A 17440-nucleotide genomic window follows, 5' to 3' on the forward strand; every position below is an offset into this window, starting at 1 on the left:
GTGTTTCCCTAAGTGATTTTCAGGGCAAACTGGTTTGGAGGAATGTTCATAGATTTTGCAATAACAAAATGGCTCTGTGAAATTTGGGAAATTTGGAAAGCACAGACTTAAAGGTTATTTTTGCTGTTTTGTCTTTTACTGTCTTGGAGCCTTTGGGATGCTACTGTTTTCCCTGAGTGTCTGGGTGGGGGTAGGGTGGCTTGGTAGTGGAGGAGGATTTATTCCATCAGACCTTGCTTTTATTTTTTTTGCTGGATGTCTCAAGGAATATACCCTTTGAGAAGTAACATTTCCAGATAACAATTGCCTTTAATATGCATTAGGAAATAGGCATTTTAAGTAACTTGACATTTATTTCCAAAGGTTGGATTTGATGCCATTAGAGTATATAATAAGAGGTTGAAAGCACTGAGGAAAATACAGAAACTCATAAAAAATGGACAATTAAGGGCAACAAAGGTGAGACATCTTTCTTTTCCCCCTTAAATTCTGTCCTTTCTCTGATGAAAGCAGTTAGATGGTCTAAAATTAAATCTATCCCCTTTGGTATCCAGATGTGTACAAGCAGATGTCTTATATATGTCAGAGAACAGCTGAGCTGTTCTTGTTGGCAACAGGGAATGGGAGGGAATAAAATGAAAACAGCAGGGCTCCCTGGAAACACAGTGTGTAATTTTTTCCCCATGATGAATAGCATTTGTATTATTTTTTTTATAACTTATTTTTACTGAAAGGAACAAAATAAGCACAAATTCAATGCCAGAAGATTACAATAGAAGACAGTAAGTTCATAAACTCTTAGAGCTACTAACTTTTACTCAGACACTGCTGCAAATATATTTCTTGGCAAAAATGTTCCAGAATCTTCCAGAAATGTTAAGAGTTTTCTGGCTCCTCTGTGCTTCCCTTTTTCTTCCTAGAGAAGATCAAAGTTAGGGCTGAGATAAAACTCATTCCTTAAGAGTCCACCCCCTTGATATTTTGCTTGCTAAGGAACAATGTGTGTAGGACCCTTAAATAACTTGAGATGAATGGTTGAAAAGACATTTCCAATCAATGGCAACTAAGTTGGCACTGTCTTCTTTGCTTAGAATGGCATCATAAGTGATGCTGGTACACCGAATAATGCTTTTGAGCCTGATGAAGATATTGAAGATCCAGAAGAACTTGATATCCCAACCAAGGAAATAGAGATTCAAGTGGATTGGAACTCTGAGCTTCCAGTCAAAGTGAATGTTCCCAAAGTACCAATCCATACCCTTGTGCTTGATTGTGGAGCTATATCCTTCCTGGATGTTGTTGGAGTGAGGTCATTGCGGGCGGTAAGAGTCTGGTTTTCTGAATTATAGATCTGGAGCTTTGGCAATAGTGAAGTGAAATGGTTTATCTAGTCTTGCAGAAAAGCAAATGCATGAGCTCTGTAATTTTTCTAGGTGAATGCTTTTGCAATCAAGTGTAATATTTTAAAGCACAGGCTCTGGAGCCAGACTACCTTGGGGAGATCCTGGCTCCACCACTAACTAGCAGTCCAACCATGGACAAGTTGCTTAATCTGTCTGTGCCTCAATTTCTTCACCTGTAATATAGAGGTAATGATGGTACCTATTTCATAGGATTGTTATGAGGGCTAAAGAGATGAATAGATGTGAGGAGTTTAGAAGACTATCTGGCACATAGATACCCCTCAGCAAATATTAATATTTATTATGAGAATGGAACATGAGACATGAAGAGGATAAAAAAAAATGGGCAAACGTTTGTGTTAAGTATGATGTTTCTATTTGTTATGCAAACACCACCAGGAAAAGGAATACTAGGTACATAGTAGGACTGGAAAAACCTATCATTATTAATAGGTTAGAGTAGGAAGCAGGTCAGGCACCTAGAAGTCAAAGCAGAAGTTGAGAAGCATGCAAGATAGAAACATTCATGATATCAGGAACTAGTTATGAAAGCTCCAAATTCATTAATTCTTTCAATAATAGATGTGAAATGCCTAACATGTGCTAGGTACAAGAAACTAGAGATGAAATCACCATAGTTCTACCCTCGTGGGACTAAGCAGTCTAGAGGGAAAGGTGACATTTAGTAATCTTGTAAATAACAACTATATTAAGTGCTCCAAAGCAGATTAAACAGGGTATCACCTGAAGTGCCAAATGTAGGTGAAACTTCAGGTAGGTATGAGAGGGTCAGGCAGAAAAGCAAGCAGGTTCAAGACACCAGCAATCAGATGTAATAATATGAAACAGACTCCTAACTGAGGTTTAGCTTAGGCAGGGGCTTCTTGGCTACCTCTGTAAGGGTAGGAAATGATTCCAGGATGTGGCTACTAGGTATGCAGGGCAGAGAAGTAATTATACTTGGCAAAAGAGTGTGAGAATATGTTGACCGGTTCTGTTCCACTTCTCATAGCAGATCTGGTTATTAGGTCATTTGAAAGCATACTCTTGTTCTTTGTTGTGCATTTTACTATAGGTATTGGGTTAGACCCATTGTAGATTGTATTGGCCAAAAGGTTTAATCAATTACTTTTGGGGAGAGTCTTAACATATTTACGTCAGAGTATTTCTCATACTTAACAAATATTTGCTTTCAAATATTATAATGACAATTATGAAAACTAAAGAAGACTCTTTATACTGGAATAGAGGTCTTGATTTCTTTTCTTCCACAAATTTCAACTTCTATCTTATTATTGCCCATAAGTCTTGTGTCTTAACTTTTTAAATTAACCTTTCATTCTGAGATAGTTTAAATCCACATACAGTTGTAAAGAATAGGCTAGGTGCAATGGCTCATGCCTATAATCCCAGCACTTTGAGAGACTGAGGTGGGAGGATCACTTGAGTCTAGGATTTCAAGACCAGCTTGGGCAACATAATGAGACCTCATCTCTACAAAAAATTAAAAAAATAAAAAAAATTAGCTGAGCGTGGTGGCATGTGCCCGTAGTCCCAGCTACTCAGGAGGGTGAGGTAGGAGGATCACTTGAGCCCAGGAGTTTGAGGCTGCAGTGAACTGTGATTGCTCTATTGAACTATAGTCTGGGTGACAGAGTGAGACCCTATCTAAAATAAAATAATAGAGAGATCCTATGTATTCCTTACCCAGTTTCTCCCAATCAATTGGTAACATGTTATAAAACTATAGTATAAAATCACAATCACTCCTGCCTAGGAGTACCAAGTAAAATAAAAAAATAAAAATAAAAAAAAATAAATAAATAAAATCACAATCAGGATACTGACATTGATACATTCAAAACAGAGGCCTTGATTTTTGGGTCAGCTTTTACATTCTGAACCTGGTGATCATATCTACACCTGCATCTCTGTACTCAAAGATACAAATTCATGCTTTTTTCTCCAATCAGCCAGCACTATATTGGGAAGCCTCTTATGCTCCCTTCTTTTCTTCCACAAATATTTATTCTGCACCTCTGTGCTATAGAGTGCTGTGCTATTGAGCACTGAATGTTGCCATCTCTTGAGATAGGGGCTTTTCATTCCTAATCATACCAGTACTGTAGGTTGACCTATGGCTTTCCAATAATTAACTTTCCTCAAAGTCCTGATTAACCATGAAAGTATTTCTCCTGAATGCTACTGAATTACAGGCAGATAAAGTTATTCATTGTTACAAACTCTCCTTTTTAATTTTCAGATTGTCAAAGAGTTCCAAAGAATCGATGTGAATGTGTATTTTGCATCACTTCAAGGTAAATGCATATACCCAGATATCTACCTATAATACTTTCACCTAAGCCCTTTCTCCTACCTTAGAATGTGGGCACATAATGTCTGAAGGCCTATTTTTTCCTTTAAGGATCTCATTTGGCTTCATTTGCAGTTCTAGAATCAGGCAATGCTTCATTCCATAAAATAGATTGATTAAGTGTTCCAATGAGCTGAGCAGAAGAGGTTGGTCTTATAGACAGGGAAGCACTGAAGAAAGCAAAAGCAAAGAACAAAGAATATGTCAGCCCTTTCAAAGTTACTTTTCTTTTAAGTCTGGACAGGGAGACAGAATAATAGGGAAAATAACTGATTAACATTAGGTTAGGTCAGGCTACCTTTTTTAGGTAATGATTATAGCAGAGGGAACTTCATTATCATGCCAACAGAAGGTTTAAACTGGTCCGTTTGGAAAGTTGGCTATTCTTTCTCTCTCATAATTTCTCAGAAAGTCAGACAACAATTTAGTTTAGGTTTGATGACTTGGAACTTTAGCATGGGTGACTCCAGTTTGATTTTTAGTCTGGACCATTGGGGCCCAGAGCAAGAGCTTAGTTCAAAACAATGGCCTCTATAATTTTTATTTAACAATTGCCCCCTTTGGGTCATACCCTCAACCTGGGTCAACCTAGGTGAGAGTGTGACCAAAACTTAGGGCTTCAGTGCTACTCTCAGCTAGCATCATTTTAGGTTTCTGATCTCAGCATGTCATTTATGGGTTTTGGTGTCTTCCTCATTATCGTGAATTTCTTGAGTTTTTCTTGTCTTAATGGAGCCTTCCCTAGAGCAGCGGTCTGAGGATCAGCCTTCTAGAACAGCAGTCTCCAACCTTCTTGGCACCAGGGACCGGTTTCATGGAAGACAATTTTTCCACAGACAGGGCTGGGGAGGGTGCAGGGAATGGTTTCGGGATGATTCGAGCACATTACATTTATTACATTTGCAGCAGCTCCCCAGGGATAGCATCACCATCTCAGCTCCCCCTCAGATCATCAGGCATTAGATTCTCATAAGGAGCACGCAACCTAGATCCCTGGCAGGCACAGTTTACAATAGGGTTCATGCTCCTATGAGAATCTGCTGCTGCTGATTGGACAGGAGGTGGAGCTCAGGAGGTGATGCCAGCGATGGGGAGCAGCTGTGAGTACAGATGAAACGTCACTTGCTCTCCTGCTGCTCACCTCCTACTGTGTGGCTCAGTTCCTAACAGACCACGACTGGTACAGGTCCAAGGCCTGGGTGTTGGGGACTGTAGCCCTAGAGGATCACTTGAATCCAGGAGTTTGAGATTAGACTGAACAACATAGAGAAACTCTCATCTCAAAAAACAAAAACAGAACTTTAAGTTAATGTCTTCCCCATTGTAAAAGTTTCTAGTGGTTTAGGTGCTGAGAGGGAGAAGTCCTTACAAGTGGAGATTTCCTTTATAAATGTAAATTCCTTTCACAAAGAGTTTCAAAATAGCTAGCTAAATGTCAGAAAGTTGTTATTTTGGAGCCATTTGTTAGATAGGTGGTCTTTTCAACTTGCTTGTTTCTTAGTTGGATTACAAATTCAAGGCAGAGACATTTAATGGATTAATTAGACTACTGACTTCAGGGTAGGGCCCTTTGTTGACCAGGACAAAGAATAAGTGGCAGAAACTTCCAAGAGCTTCCCTCAAAGCCCATCAGTTCTGACGTTAATATAGAGATTATTATCAGAGGGCAACAGCCTGTTTTGGAGGGCATTCCTCAAAATCTTTGGGGGCAGGCCCTTTTCCGATGTCCTAGTAGTTTGCACAAATGGCAACACATTTTTAGAAATTGTTTTATGGGGTCACTTGTTGGAGAAGTGCCCTGCGGTAGAGCTAAAAATCATTCTAGGTAGTTGGTTGCCACGGAGCTGAAACCCTTTGGAAATGGCTTTCAAAGGGGTCATTTTCAATCTTTCTGAAGATTTAAATCTTTCTGAAATCTTTTGAATGCCAGTAAGAATCCCCTTCTCTCTGCGTAACTCAGGAGGCTGGGGATTCAAGTGCTAAGATGAATGGTCTTGTTCATCTGGACTGTTCCACGTAATGGCCATCATAATTCTGAATTAGCTTTAGTAAGATTGAGCCACTTTTGTAAACATCTGTAGCTCCCAGGGCCAGAAATCTTATACAAGGAGAGGCAGGTCTACCAGAAAGTGAAGTACTCAGATCCTTAGAAATTAGGAAACCCATTGTTATGCTGGATCTTGGATTTCTCAGAGCTGAGATGCTTGAGCTCAGAGATCTCCTTGACCAACTTAGCCAATGATTTACTGGTTTCTGTCTGCCCCAGTCAGACACCAGAATCCTCCCCTACCTAAGTGTGCAAGAAAAAAGAGCCCACATACCTGCAAATTCTGAAAGCCAGCCCCCTGCAGTAATAACCACTAACTGCAACTGCTGTCAGTTACCTTTAGAACTGTAGCCTTTTCTGCCAGTGTCAGGGTCACGGCAAATGCAAAGGATGTGCTCTGCCACAGCACAAATTAACCCTTAGCACCCCAAGGTAAAACACTATATCACAGAGCAAACTAACCCTTGGTGTTCCAAAAGCCATAGATCAGGGTGCACAGATGCGAAAAAAGAGCAGAACTCAGACTTAAGAGGGACTCACGACTCTTGGGGCTCCGTGAGGAAGGCACAGTGCCCCTTCAAGGGATTAGTGGGGCCTTTTCCTCTGTTCCTCAAGGGGTCCTGCGGTCAGCAGCCTCCTTAAGGCCCCTTCACGGTGTCCAGATCTGTCAAAATACAACACATTTAAAGATCTCAATTGGCTTTATTTACAATTCTAGAATTGGGCAACACTTCATTCCATAAGATAGAATAAGTGTCCTCCCCCATATTTTTAAACTATTTTTAAAAATTGTGGTATAGGGTACCATAAAATTTTCCATTTTAGTCACTTTTAAGTGTACTACTAATTCAGTGGCATTAATGACATTCACAATGTTGTGCAATCATTGTCTGTGATCTATTTCCAAAATTTTTCATCACCACAAACAGAAACTCTGTACACATTAAGCAATGACTCCGAGAACATTTGTGAACCCAGAAAGGTATGACTTCCAATTTGTGCCACAGACCTGACAACATACGGGAACCTGTGTCCTGACAATGGTGCCAGACCCATGGGGGTATTATTATGGAGATGACTCTCCAGGGTGTGAGGCTCTGTGTCAGTGTATGAGTGTACGTGTGTGTAGGGAGGTGCTGGAGCTTAGGCTGAGTTCTCTAGAAGCAGAGCCCAAGGGAGAAATTCTCCAGAGAAGGGCCCAGCTGTGAACCATCAGCGGCTGGAGGATGGGTACACCGGCCTGGCAAAAGGAACATGGTCGGGCACCAAGGCTGACTACAGCCATTATGGGATAACCATTTTGTGTGCTACTGGAAAAGAAACTCAGTTTACAGCAAGGTCACATTTGGAAATGAGACCTAAAAAAATAAAAAAATAAAAGGAGGAGCTACAAAACCTTAGTATTGGTTGATGCTACAAAAATATCTTTTCCTAGAGACTAAATATTTTCTTTCTTTTGAAGATCATGTGATAGAAAAGCTGGAACAGTGTGGATTCTTTGATGACAACATTAAAAAGGACACATTCTTTCTGACTGTCCACGACGCTATACTCTATCTACAGAACCAGGTGAAATCCCAAGAGGGTCAAGATTCCATTTTAGAAACGGTAAATATTTAAACTTTCTACATACATGTCTTTCCTAACCTTTCGTGATTTCTGCAAATGGCAAAAATTACACAAATCTAGGCTTGAATCCCATTTTAGGTTATCTGCATAACTTCTTGGAGCCTCAGTTTTTTCATCACGAATATGGGAGTAAAAAACATTCACCATGATGAGTAGATGTGAAGACAAATAAGATAGTTTACAGCAAAGTACCTGGTAGTACTCAGTACATGATAGTTCTATGATGTGTGAGTTTACTAATAAAAATGGCATTAGCTATAATGCCTTTTTAGAATTTAGCACTGAAGCCAGGTGTGGTGGCTCATGCCTATAATCCTGGCACTCTGGAAGGCCAAGGTGGGAGGATCACTTGAGACCAGGAGTTTGAGACTAGCCTGTGTAAAATAGCAAGACCCCATCTCTGCAAAAAATAGAAAAGAATTAGCCAGGTGTGGTGGTACACACCTGTTGTCCCAGCTACTTGGGAGACTGAGGCAGGAAGATCACTCGAGTCCAGGAGTTGGAGGTTACAGTGAGCTATGATGATGCCACCGCCCTCCAGCCTGGGCAACAGAGTGAGACCCTGTCTCAAAAAAAAGAAAAAAAAAATAGAATATAGCAGTGAATTTTGGATCTTCTGTGATTTGTGTACATAAATGCAACTTAAATTCTCAGTAGTCTAGAAACCCTTGAATTATAAATGTCTTTAAATAGTATTGATCAAGTCATAAGTGATCTTTGAAGAAGAAGAAAAAAATTAAAGCGACAAATAAGCCCCAAGGTTAATTTGTCCTCACGAAATAGAATAGATCCTGATTTCCTACAGGTCTTATTTTGTCAATTTTCCTGTCAGTTACTCTCTCACGGTGAATTTGGGAAACTAAAACATATACATATCAAAATATAATAATAATGATTCCAGTGACATTATGTTTATTATTATATTTTAAATTGCTTCTATTTAAAAAAATTAGAATAGGTAGATCCTTATTGTAGATTGGAAGTTGATGTTTGAAGTAAAACTAATTTAGAAACAATATTACATTATCCTTTTTCAGATAATATTAGTGGAGAGACTATTCCGCTTAATGTTACTGGAGAACAGACTAGCCCTAACTACCAAGGTGTGGATCTTAAATATGAAAAAGGAAAAAAGTAGTGAAACCACAAATCTAACAAGAAAACCTTCGTGCAAACTACTTGTCTTTGAAAACTCAAAAACTTTTTTCTTTCTTTTTTAAAAATTTTCTTCTGAGGCCAGGTGTAGTGGCTCATGCCTGTAATCCTAGCACTCTGGGAGGCCGAGGTGGGAGGATTGCTTGAGCTCAGGAGTTCAAGATCACCCTGAACAAGAGCAAGACCCTATCTCTACTAAAAATAGAAAAATTAGCCAGGCTTCATGGCTTGTGCCTGTAGTCCCAAAAGCAGGAGGATCAGGATCACTTGAGCCCAGAAGCTTGAGGTTGCAGTGAGTTGTGATAACACCACTACCCAGGGTGACAGAGTGAGATTCTGTGTTACCAAAAAGCAACAACAAAAAAACTAAACTGGAGCCAAGGTATCAAGTTCTTTCTTAACATGAAAATAGTTATTATTTGTTTACACCCATTCTTATCTAAGATCTTAGGCCGTGAATGTTATAAAGACCACTAACCAACAGTGTACCTACTAGGTTAGACTCAATCTTGTTTGCAATCAGGGAGGTATTGTGAGGGGCTGAGATTTATTTATTTAAAACTTAAGACAGGGTTTCACTATGTTGCCCAGGCTGGTGTTAACTCCTGGGCTTAAGTGATTCTCCCACCTCAGTCTCCCAAGTAGCTGGGATTACAGGCATCAGCCACAATGCCCGGTGCTTAGATAGATTTTTTTTTTTTTTTTGACCCTGACTAAATGTTAGACCGAGTACAAGTGAATGCTTGTATCATATACTTACTGGTTCATCGGATAGTGGGTTGAGCATTACTGGTGGCCTGTGAGATCTGGAACCTTATACTTCTGCATCTCCTCAGGGTCTAGCACAAAGCCCTGCATATGGTAGATGTATGGTAAACGGTGATAGACCTTGCCTGACCTGTGTACCTTCTTTTCCTTCAGGAAATGTCATTATGTATGATGGATATTGTGGCTGCAGTGATATGACCCTCTCCATATCCCTTTATTTTACCATCTCAGGACTATCCCAGGATAGCCCCAACTTGTAGTTACACCCAGCCTCTCCTTTTCCCATGATGTTAAGACCACTTGCACAGGGACTTAATCTTCTAATTCATTTCCACACTAGCAAAGAGGATTGGGTTATTTTTTTTTTTCACTTTTTTTTTTTGTGACCTCATTTGGAAATAATGGACTGGGTTATCTTTGAGATGAAAAATAGCTAAATAGAAGTTCAAAACATCATTCTAGCCTACATATACATTTGGAGATGCTATGGAAATTTTAAGCATATGACAAAGCCCAAATTGTTGGCTTCCTCTGTGTAGAAGATTAAATTACCTACTACCCCCTAAAAAGCAGAACTTCCCTGAACAACCAACTTGATCCATAGACGTTGGTTTCCATCTACAATAAAATTAATTTCCATCCCATTCAATTTGGGAGTGCTTATTGCCGCCAGTCACAAGCCCTCCACTGTGCATTCACTGCATGCTCCAGGCTGTACTAAGTGCTCTTAGCTTAGCCATTGAAAGAGAAACACCACTGAATGCACAATCATTTAGGCAGAAGGGGTGACTTGTTAAGAGGCCTACACTTCAGAGGTTGGAGAGCTGAAAAGGAGTTTAGACAATGGAGAATTATGCCAGTTCACATTTAAATGTGAACAAATGATACAGGGAAAGTTCTAAGGTGGGAAATATGAAAGAATGAGAAAGCTGAAGAGGACTCTGAAGTATATAAAGCATGATGAGAAGCACCAGCAAAGCTTCAAATCATTTTCAGTGGAGTATCCGGTGGGTTGATGCTATTATATTATATTTCCACTCTGTGCTTTTTTTTTTTTTTTTAAGATCACCCTCATTCAAGACTGTAAAGATCATCTTGGATTAATGGAAGCAGAGCTGATTGAAGAAGAACTTGATGTCCAGGATGAGGTATGATTATTTTCTCCTGAAGAAAATAACTTGGATTATATCTTGAATAGCATAATGCATATGGTGAATATAACTGATTAAGAACTGTCAGGGAAAATAATTCCAAAAAATACCAAAACGGTGGCTTCATAGAAGGGGAAAATGGAAAACAAAATTCTCCATTGAAGAAATAAGCACTTGGGGACCTTTGGCCCCGGGCATATATGATGATCAGCTACTGGCAGCAGCTAACACACAGGTCCTGATTTTATACCTAAGCCTCCACGTAGTTCTCTTCCAAGGCCATGGATAGGGAGTATGGTTTAAAGTTGAAGGATTTCTTAGAAATCAAGTAGTCCAGTATCCTAGTCCATGCAGAAATCCCTCCCACGCCATCCCTGATGGACGTTCACTTCGCTTTCACGTGACCATTTCTAGACATTCGGTGACTTCTCAAGGGAGTTTGTTACATGGACTATAAATGTTAGTTGTGCTTACAAAACTGAATTTGGCCTTTCTGTAATAACCACCTAGTGAAACTGAGCTCAATCTGCCTTCTTTGTCAACACAAACCTTTCCACTGAATAGCCCTTCAAATATTTGAGAGCAGCTCTCACGTCTCCACCAGAATCCCTCCCAGGCAGGACTCCTCTAATACCGTCTAGCATTCCTCACAGATACACGGTTTGTCAATACTGCTTTGGCCAAGATGGGGACACAAAATTCCAATGTGGTCAGGTCAGCATGGAGATTACGCAGCCATGACCTTCCTTGATCTCGTCAAATTAAAAATGTGTTTACTTTCATAATAGCTCCATCAAAATCTTGGCTTCTATTGAGCAGGGGTCAACTAAAGACTTGGGCATTTTTACACAAACTAGTCTCTAGCAGGGCTTCCCATTTATACTTATTTGATTGGTTTTTTGACCCTAATGCAGGACTACACATATTTCTGTAGATTTTATCTTGTTTGTTCCAGTTTATTGACATAGTTTTGCATTTTGAATCTACCATCCAACATATGGACTCCCTCTTCCAGCCACGTTGGTGTCATATACAAATCTGATAAAGATGACTTTTCTGCCTTTTTCCAGGTCCTGATAAAAATGTTCAAGAGAAAAACATTCAACCCCCTATGGTAAAACGATGCAGTAGGGATGACAGGCAGAAATTTCTGTGGTGGAAATGTATTGCTAGAGTGAAATTCACAGGCTCTGCATCTTAGCCCACCAGCTTAGAGAGAGCCCAGGAAAACCCTTCCTGAGCCGAGAAATCCTTTCAGCTTCAGTAGTTTGTGACTCTATGAATATAGGGTAGGCTTAATTTGAGTAAAAGCTCATATATCAAAATTAGAACTTAAGAGGCCGGGTGCCGTGGCTCACTCCTGTAATCCTAGCACTCTGGGAGGCCGAGGCAGGTGGATCGCTCAAGGTCAGGAGTTCGAAACCAGCCTGAGCAGGAGCGAGACCCCGTCTCTACTATAAAATAGAAAGAAATTAATTGGCCAACTAAAAATATATAGAGAGAAAATTAGCCAGGCATGGTGGCACATGCCTGTAGTCCCAGCTACTTGGGAGGCTGAGACAGAAGGATCACCTTGAGCACAAAATCCTTGAGCACAGGATTTTGAGGTTGCTGTGAGCTAGGGTGACGCCACGGCACTCACTCTAGCCTGGGCAACACAGTGAGACTCTGTCTTAAACAAACAAACAAACAAAAAATTAGAACTTAAGAAGCTACCCCATTATAGGATATTTGTTGATTGCCACATAAAAGAATCATTCAGATAGGGTTGCTACAGACGGTGAAGCAGTATAGCACAGTGGTTTCACGAGTGTGTACTTTAGGACCAGCCAGCCAGACCTGGGTGCTTGTACTGGTTCTGCTACTTACTGACTGTGCAGCCCAGGGCAAATTACTTACACTGTCTTAATTTTCATATCTTCACGCATGTAGAAATAATACCACAGAGTTGCAAAAATTAAAGGATGCATGCAAATTAACAAGAACAGTGTCTTGTACATAGTAAGTGCTCAATAAATAGTAATCACTGCTTTGAAATAAATCCCATTAAAGTATGATGAGGTACAAAATTAAGTTTTTACCCTAGTTCTATTGTGACGATATGCACCTAAGATGAGTAAAAGTAAGCAACCAATTCTATAAAAACATATTTGCTAAAAAAATAATGTAGACTTAAGGAGAATTCAGTTGCATCAACACTTTGTTTACTGCTTGCTTCCACAGGCTATGCGTAAACTTGCTTCCTGAAAGCAGGCTCAGGAGGTCTCTGAGCAAGGACTGCAAGACGAAATTGACCCACCAATGTCATTCTACGCAAACATTTTCTATATTGACTATTTCTTCAGACTTAAGACACTCATTCTTCTTTTATGGCATTTTTTAAATCTTTGATTTTTTTTTTTTAACCCCTTAGCCATTGAAAGAGAAGCACTAAAATTATTCCTAAGCTTTATTTGTAAAATAAACAGCTTACTTCTAAAATGTGCAAAACGGTAGGGAGAATTATTCAGGCAATTTAGCAATGTCCAGATCTGCTGATGTTTTCATATGCCATTGATCCCTCACGACAGATTTGCTAACAGTGTTCATGTGGGGTACTGGCGTGTCCCTGTTCAGCTGGAGTGAGTGCTGACCCAACAGCCTCTATGGTCAGGCGAGTCAGGAATGATTAACCACAGAGAAAAATCAGTTTTTGACAGAACTTGGTAGCCATGAGCTGCACTCATCACAGTGTCACATTCAGTAAAGGCTGAAATGTAATGATTAATGTATTCATCAACCAAAACCTGCAAAAATCACTTTTGGAAAACAATTCAAAAGTTTTTAAAATGCAAGTTTGGTTAGTACTTAATAATGAAGTGTTGTTATATGGTAACCAGATATATAACTAGAATTCAGGATCTCTTTGATCCTGGAAATGGTTTACTTAAAAGCTACAGAACTAGGCTGATATATTTTTAGAAACACTGATGCAGAGAAGTGAATCGATAAGATTTTCATGGTTTATAGAAATCATGTTTTGATATAATCATGAATCACAGTTGAGATCAAAGATAATATATGACAGATTATTTCTACTTTCAAAATATAGTTTTAGTTTACCTTAGTCTATAGAAATAATCGTTGCATGGAGGTATATATAGCTATGGTCTATTTAGAATCTGATACGAAAACTGCACTGTTTTGAGCAAAAAATCTTTGGTATGTTTATAAGACCATGGTGATTAAAATGAGTTTTTATTTTTTCTGTAATATTTTGCAGTATGTTTGCATCCATTAAAGTACCAAGAAAAATAAATAAATAAAATAGAATTTAACAGTATGTAATCTTTAACTGAACTCTGACCACTTTTCAAAAAAAATCTAAAAGTGAACTGCCTACAGGAGTCTATGTTTAAAATGAGTTTTTAAAGACAAAGCATTCTATATGAACATCATATAAAAAAATTGATTTGGAATATATGTTGAAAATACATAGGCTTTTTAAAAGTCAGTATTTTAAGCCAGAAATTTTTATTTTAGATCTTTTATTTTTACTTAATCTTTTCTGAGTGCCAACAGTTTTCTGGGTATTATGTATAACATATAGGCTTTGGTCATAATGGACTATTTGCATATATGTCACGTTGGAGTGAATGAAGTACTTCATTCTAGAAAAAAATAAATACTCACGTCTCTAATCAAGACAATGATTGAGAACTACTCTTGGTTTATTCAGGGGATTGGTTCCAGGACTCCCACATATACTAAAATCCACACATACTCAAGTTCTGTCGTAGGCCCTGCCCAAAGGTAGAATGTCTTATCTCTGTTTTTCTTATTAAAGATGATCAGAAACAGTGCATCTACTTCTGAAGGAATATGATCAGTGACCATATCAAATTGTTTGATATCTGGTCACAGCATAACCAGGATTATATTGTTGGTTATCTATAGCAATACCTACTTATTAATATTAATGGCAATAAATCATATATCTGAAGAGTATGTAACAGTCTTGCAGAAAATGAATGAATACCTCTGTTCAATAAAGGCAATATGTACTGCTCATTTTTTTTTAAAGGAAATACCAAAGTTACATTTCACAATTTTTATACGGTAAAAAAGGCTAGAGTTTTGTAAATTTTGGGTCCATTTGTGACTAGATGAGACCACATGTTTAACTTGTTCTCAAGCACACTCTAGAATACTGTCTTGTCTATGCATTTTGTGAATAGTAAGCATACTTTTAATTCTGTATTGTCAATGGAAATTTTACTTTAAAGCTGTCTTTTGTTATATTTTTAACTTGTAGAATAAGATTTCAATATTGTATATGAGTTTCAATAAGTGAAAAAAAATCAAATCATGTACATTTGGAAATATTTGCACATATTTTTAAATAAATGTAAAGTTGCCTTTTAAACTACTCAGTTGTGTCCTTTCTGAATAAAACTATTAAATATAATAAAAATGAGCATGGTGTGGTGGTGCACACCTACAGTCTCAGCTCCTGGGGAGGCTGAGGTGAGAGGATTGCTTGAGCCCAGAAGTTGGAGTCCATCCTGAACAACATAGCAAGACCCTGTCTCAAATAAACAAACAAATAAGTAACATTCCAAGTTTACCACTACCCTCATCAGTCACCATTTTGATGTAATCTTTATAGTTTTACTTCTATTTGTATATAATTACTTTTTGCAGATTTATCAATGTAATAGACAATGTTACGTACAAATATTTCAGTTAAATCTTATAATTCTTACCCAAATATTTCCAGTTTATTTTGTGTAATGGTTTTTATTACTGTTATTTTATTTCAATAGGTTTAGGGGCCCAAGTGTTTTTTTGATACATGAATGAATTGTATAGTTGTGAAGTCAAGGCTCTTAGTATACCTGTCACCTGAATAGTACATATTGTACCTGATAATTTTTGATCCCTCACCTTCCTCCACCCTCCCCTCTTCTGAGTCTCCAATGTTCATTATACCAATCTGTATGACCATGTATACCCATCATTCAGCTTCCACTTATACGTGTCTATGTGTGGTACTTATTTTTCTGTTCCTGAGATACTTCACTTAGGAGAATGGCTTCCAGGAAGGGGAAATTAATGGAAGAGAGAGCAAAGAGGAAGGCTAAAATAAAAGGGGAAGGGATGAAGAGAGAGTGATCAGGAAGAAGTAGAAAGGAATAGTGTGGTAGAGAATTTCATAGTAGGAAAAGAAAATTCAAATAGAGGATTGATTTCCCATATAAGCACACACTTTAAGAACTCAGAGAAGTAGTCAACATTCCCTCTCCCACATGTCACACCATCTCCTGAATTCTTGGTCCCCATCCTTGGCTCTTTTTATCACCTTCTACTATGCTCTATAATTTACTTATTATTGTTACTCTTCCTGCCTCCTCTCCTCTGCTAGAACATAAGCTCCACCAGGGCAGGGTTCTTTGTTTTGTTCTGTGAGACCTATCCCAAGTACTTAAAAGAGTGAAGAGTGCCAGACCCAATCCAGGATTGATAGACGACAGGATTAAGCTGCAGTCAGTGATGCTGAGTAAGGACCACATGGTTGAGAATGGCAGTTATCAAATCATGGAAGACGTCCAGAGCTTCCTGAGCTTTTGGGCCTATTCCTGAGGCTTATTACAACTGACCTGCTTGCCTGCTTGTTGTACCTGCTGGTCTCCAGAAAAGGGGCTGGGGACTCACTTAGATGCTAACAGAGAGTTTCAGGGAGTTGGAGCCCCTCTTAACTTCCATATCCATTTTGAATATGCTGACCAAGTTAGGCCACTTCATCCTTTTCTTCAGGAATATCCCTGGGCCTGGACATTGAGGTACTGTTTTTGCACAGGATCTTCTAGTTTCAAGGCCATTCCCCAAGCATTGTTTGGGAATGCTTCAGGTGCTCTGAGACACCTCCCCACTCCTTTAAAACTTTTTATTTAGAAATAATTATAGATTCACAGGAATGTACAAAGAACTATACTTACAGCTGAACATAAACATGCTGAGTTGGAGAAGTACTTCTGATATTATACTTCCTATGGCCAGGGTAAGTTGAACACCTCATAATCTATTGCAGAATTTGTTTGCACTGACTTTCAGTGAGCCTCCAGTAAGAACATATTCTTTCTCTGCAACTTCATTTTTACCCACGGCCATCCCAGTCAGGGAGGAGCTCTAGGCAGTGCAGGAGGAGCATCTAAAGGTCACCCTTTAGATGATGTTAAAGAATGTTCCAAGTCCCTGGCCAACCAGTGCTACAAGTTGGAGACTGTTTAGAAGGAAGACCAGCTATGGGTCTCTTCAAGGCACCTGTGAACTAGTGACACTGCCCAACACTTGACAGTTCTTATCTCCATGTGTTGATCAAAGTAGTCAAGCCTACCCTCTCCAGCTGAATTCACTTCCTAGCTTATCAATTTGTGGTAAATCAGCACAGCGGGCTCCTTTAACCCATTCTCTCAAGGCTATACCATGTCCAAAACCAGGAGGCCTGGGCATCCTTCTATATCCTGGTCCAGAAGTATTTGGGTAAGTAGGAGAGGTCTAGACCATCAGAACACAAAGATGAGCCCTGACCTTTCTCCAGCAAGTTCTCAGTTAAGTGTGTAAGGGAAGGAAGTGGTGAGAAATGACGCTGGAAGGTGGACGGGAGCCAGATAAACAGGAGCCTTGTATACGGCATTAAGGAGTTTGGATTTTCTCCTCTAGTCTGGTAAGAGATAAAAGCGAAACGGCTGGGTTATGTTACCTAGCTAATCCAATCACGTGATCCAGGTATCTAGAAATAAACTCAGAAGGCGCAATTAAAGTAGAGATGAATGAGGCTTTTGTTTTTTTGTTTCCAAGGAGAGAGTGAGAGATGAAAGCAGATGTATTAGCGCTTCTGCGATTTAGAAATAAAAGGCTTGCTCCATGGATG

General features: G+C 39.1%; 1 protein-coding gene across 1 annotated transcript in view; it reads left to right on the plus strand.

Annotated features, from left to right (window-relative positions):
• Positions 1-14913, plus strand: part of SLC26A4 (solute carrier family 26 member 4) — a 52959-nt gene extending 38046 nt beyond the window's left edge. The window contains exons 15-20 of the mRNA XM_012746050.2: positions 364-459; positions 1092-1322; positions 3667-3721; positions 7287-7432; positions 10441-10524; positions 12751-14913. Coding sequence (XP_012601504.2) covers positions 364-459; positions 1092-1322; positions 3667-3721; positions 7287-7432; positions 10441-10524; positions 12751-12774 — 636 coding nt within the window. The 3' untranslated portion in view covers positions 12775-14913. The remainder of the gene's footprint in view (positions 1-363; positions 460-1091; positions 1323-3666; positions 3722-7286; positions 7433-10440; positions 10525-12750) is intronic.
• Positions 14914-17440: the final 2527 nt, after the last annotated feature.

The sequence above is a fragment of the Microcebus murinus genome, chromosome 9 (assembly GCF_040939455.1).
Source record: "Microcebus murinus isolate Inina chromosome 9, M.murinus_Inina_mat1.0, whole genome shotgun sequence".
Taxonomy (NCBI): domain Eukaryota; kingdom Metazoa; phylum Chordata; class Mammalia; order Primates; family Cheirogaleidae; genus Microcebus; species Microcebus murinus.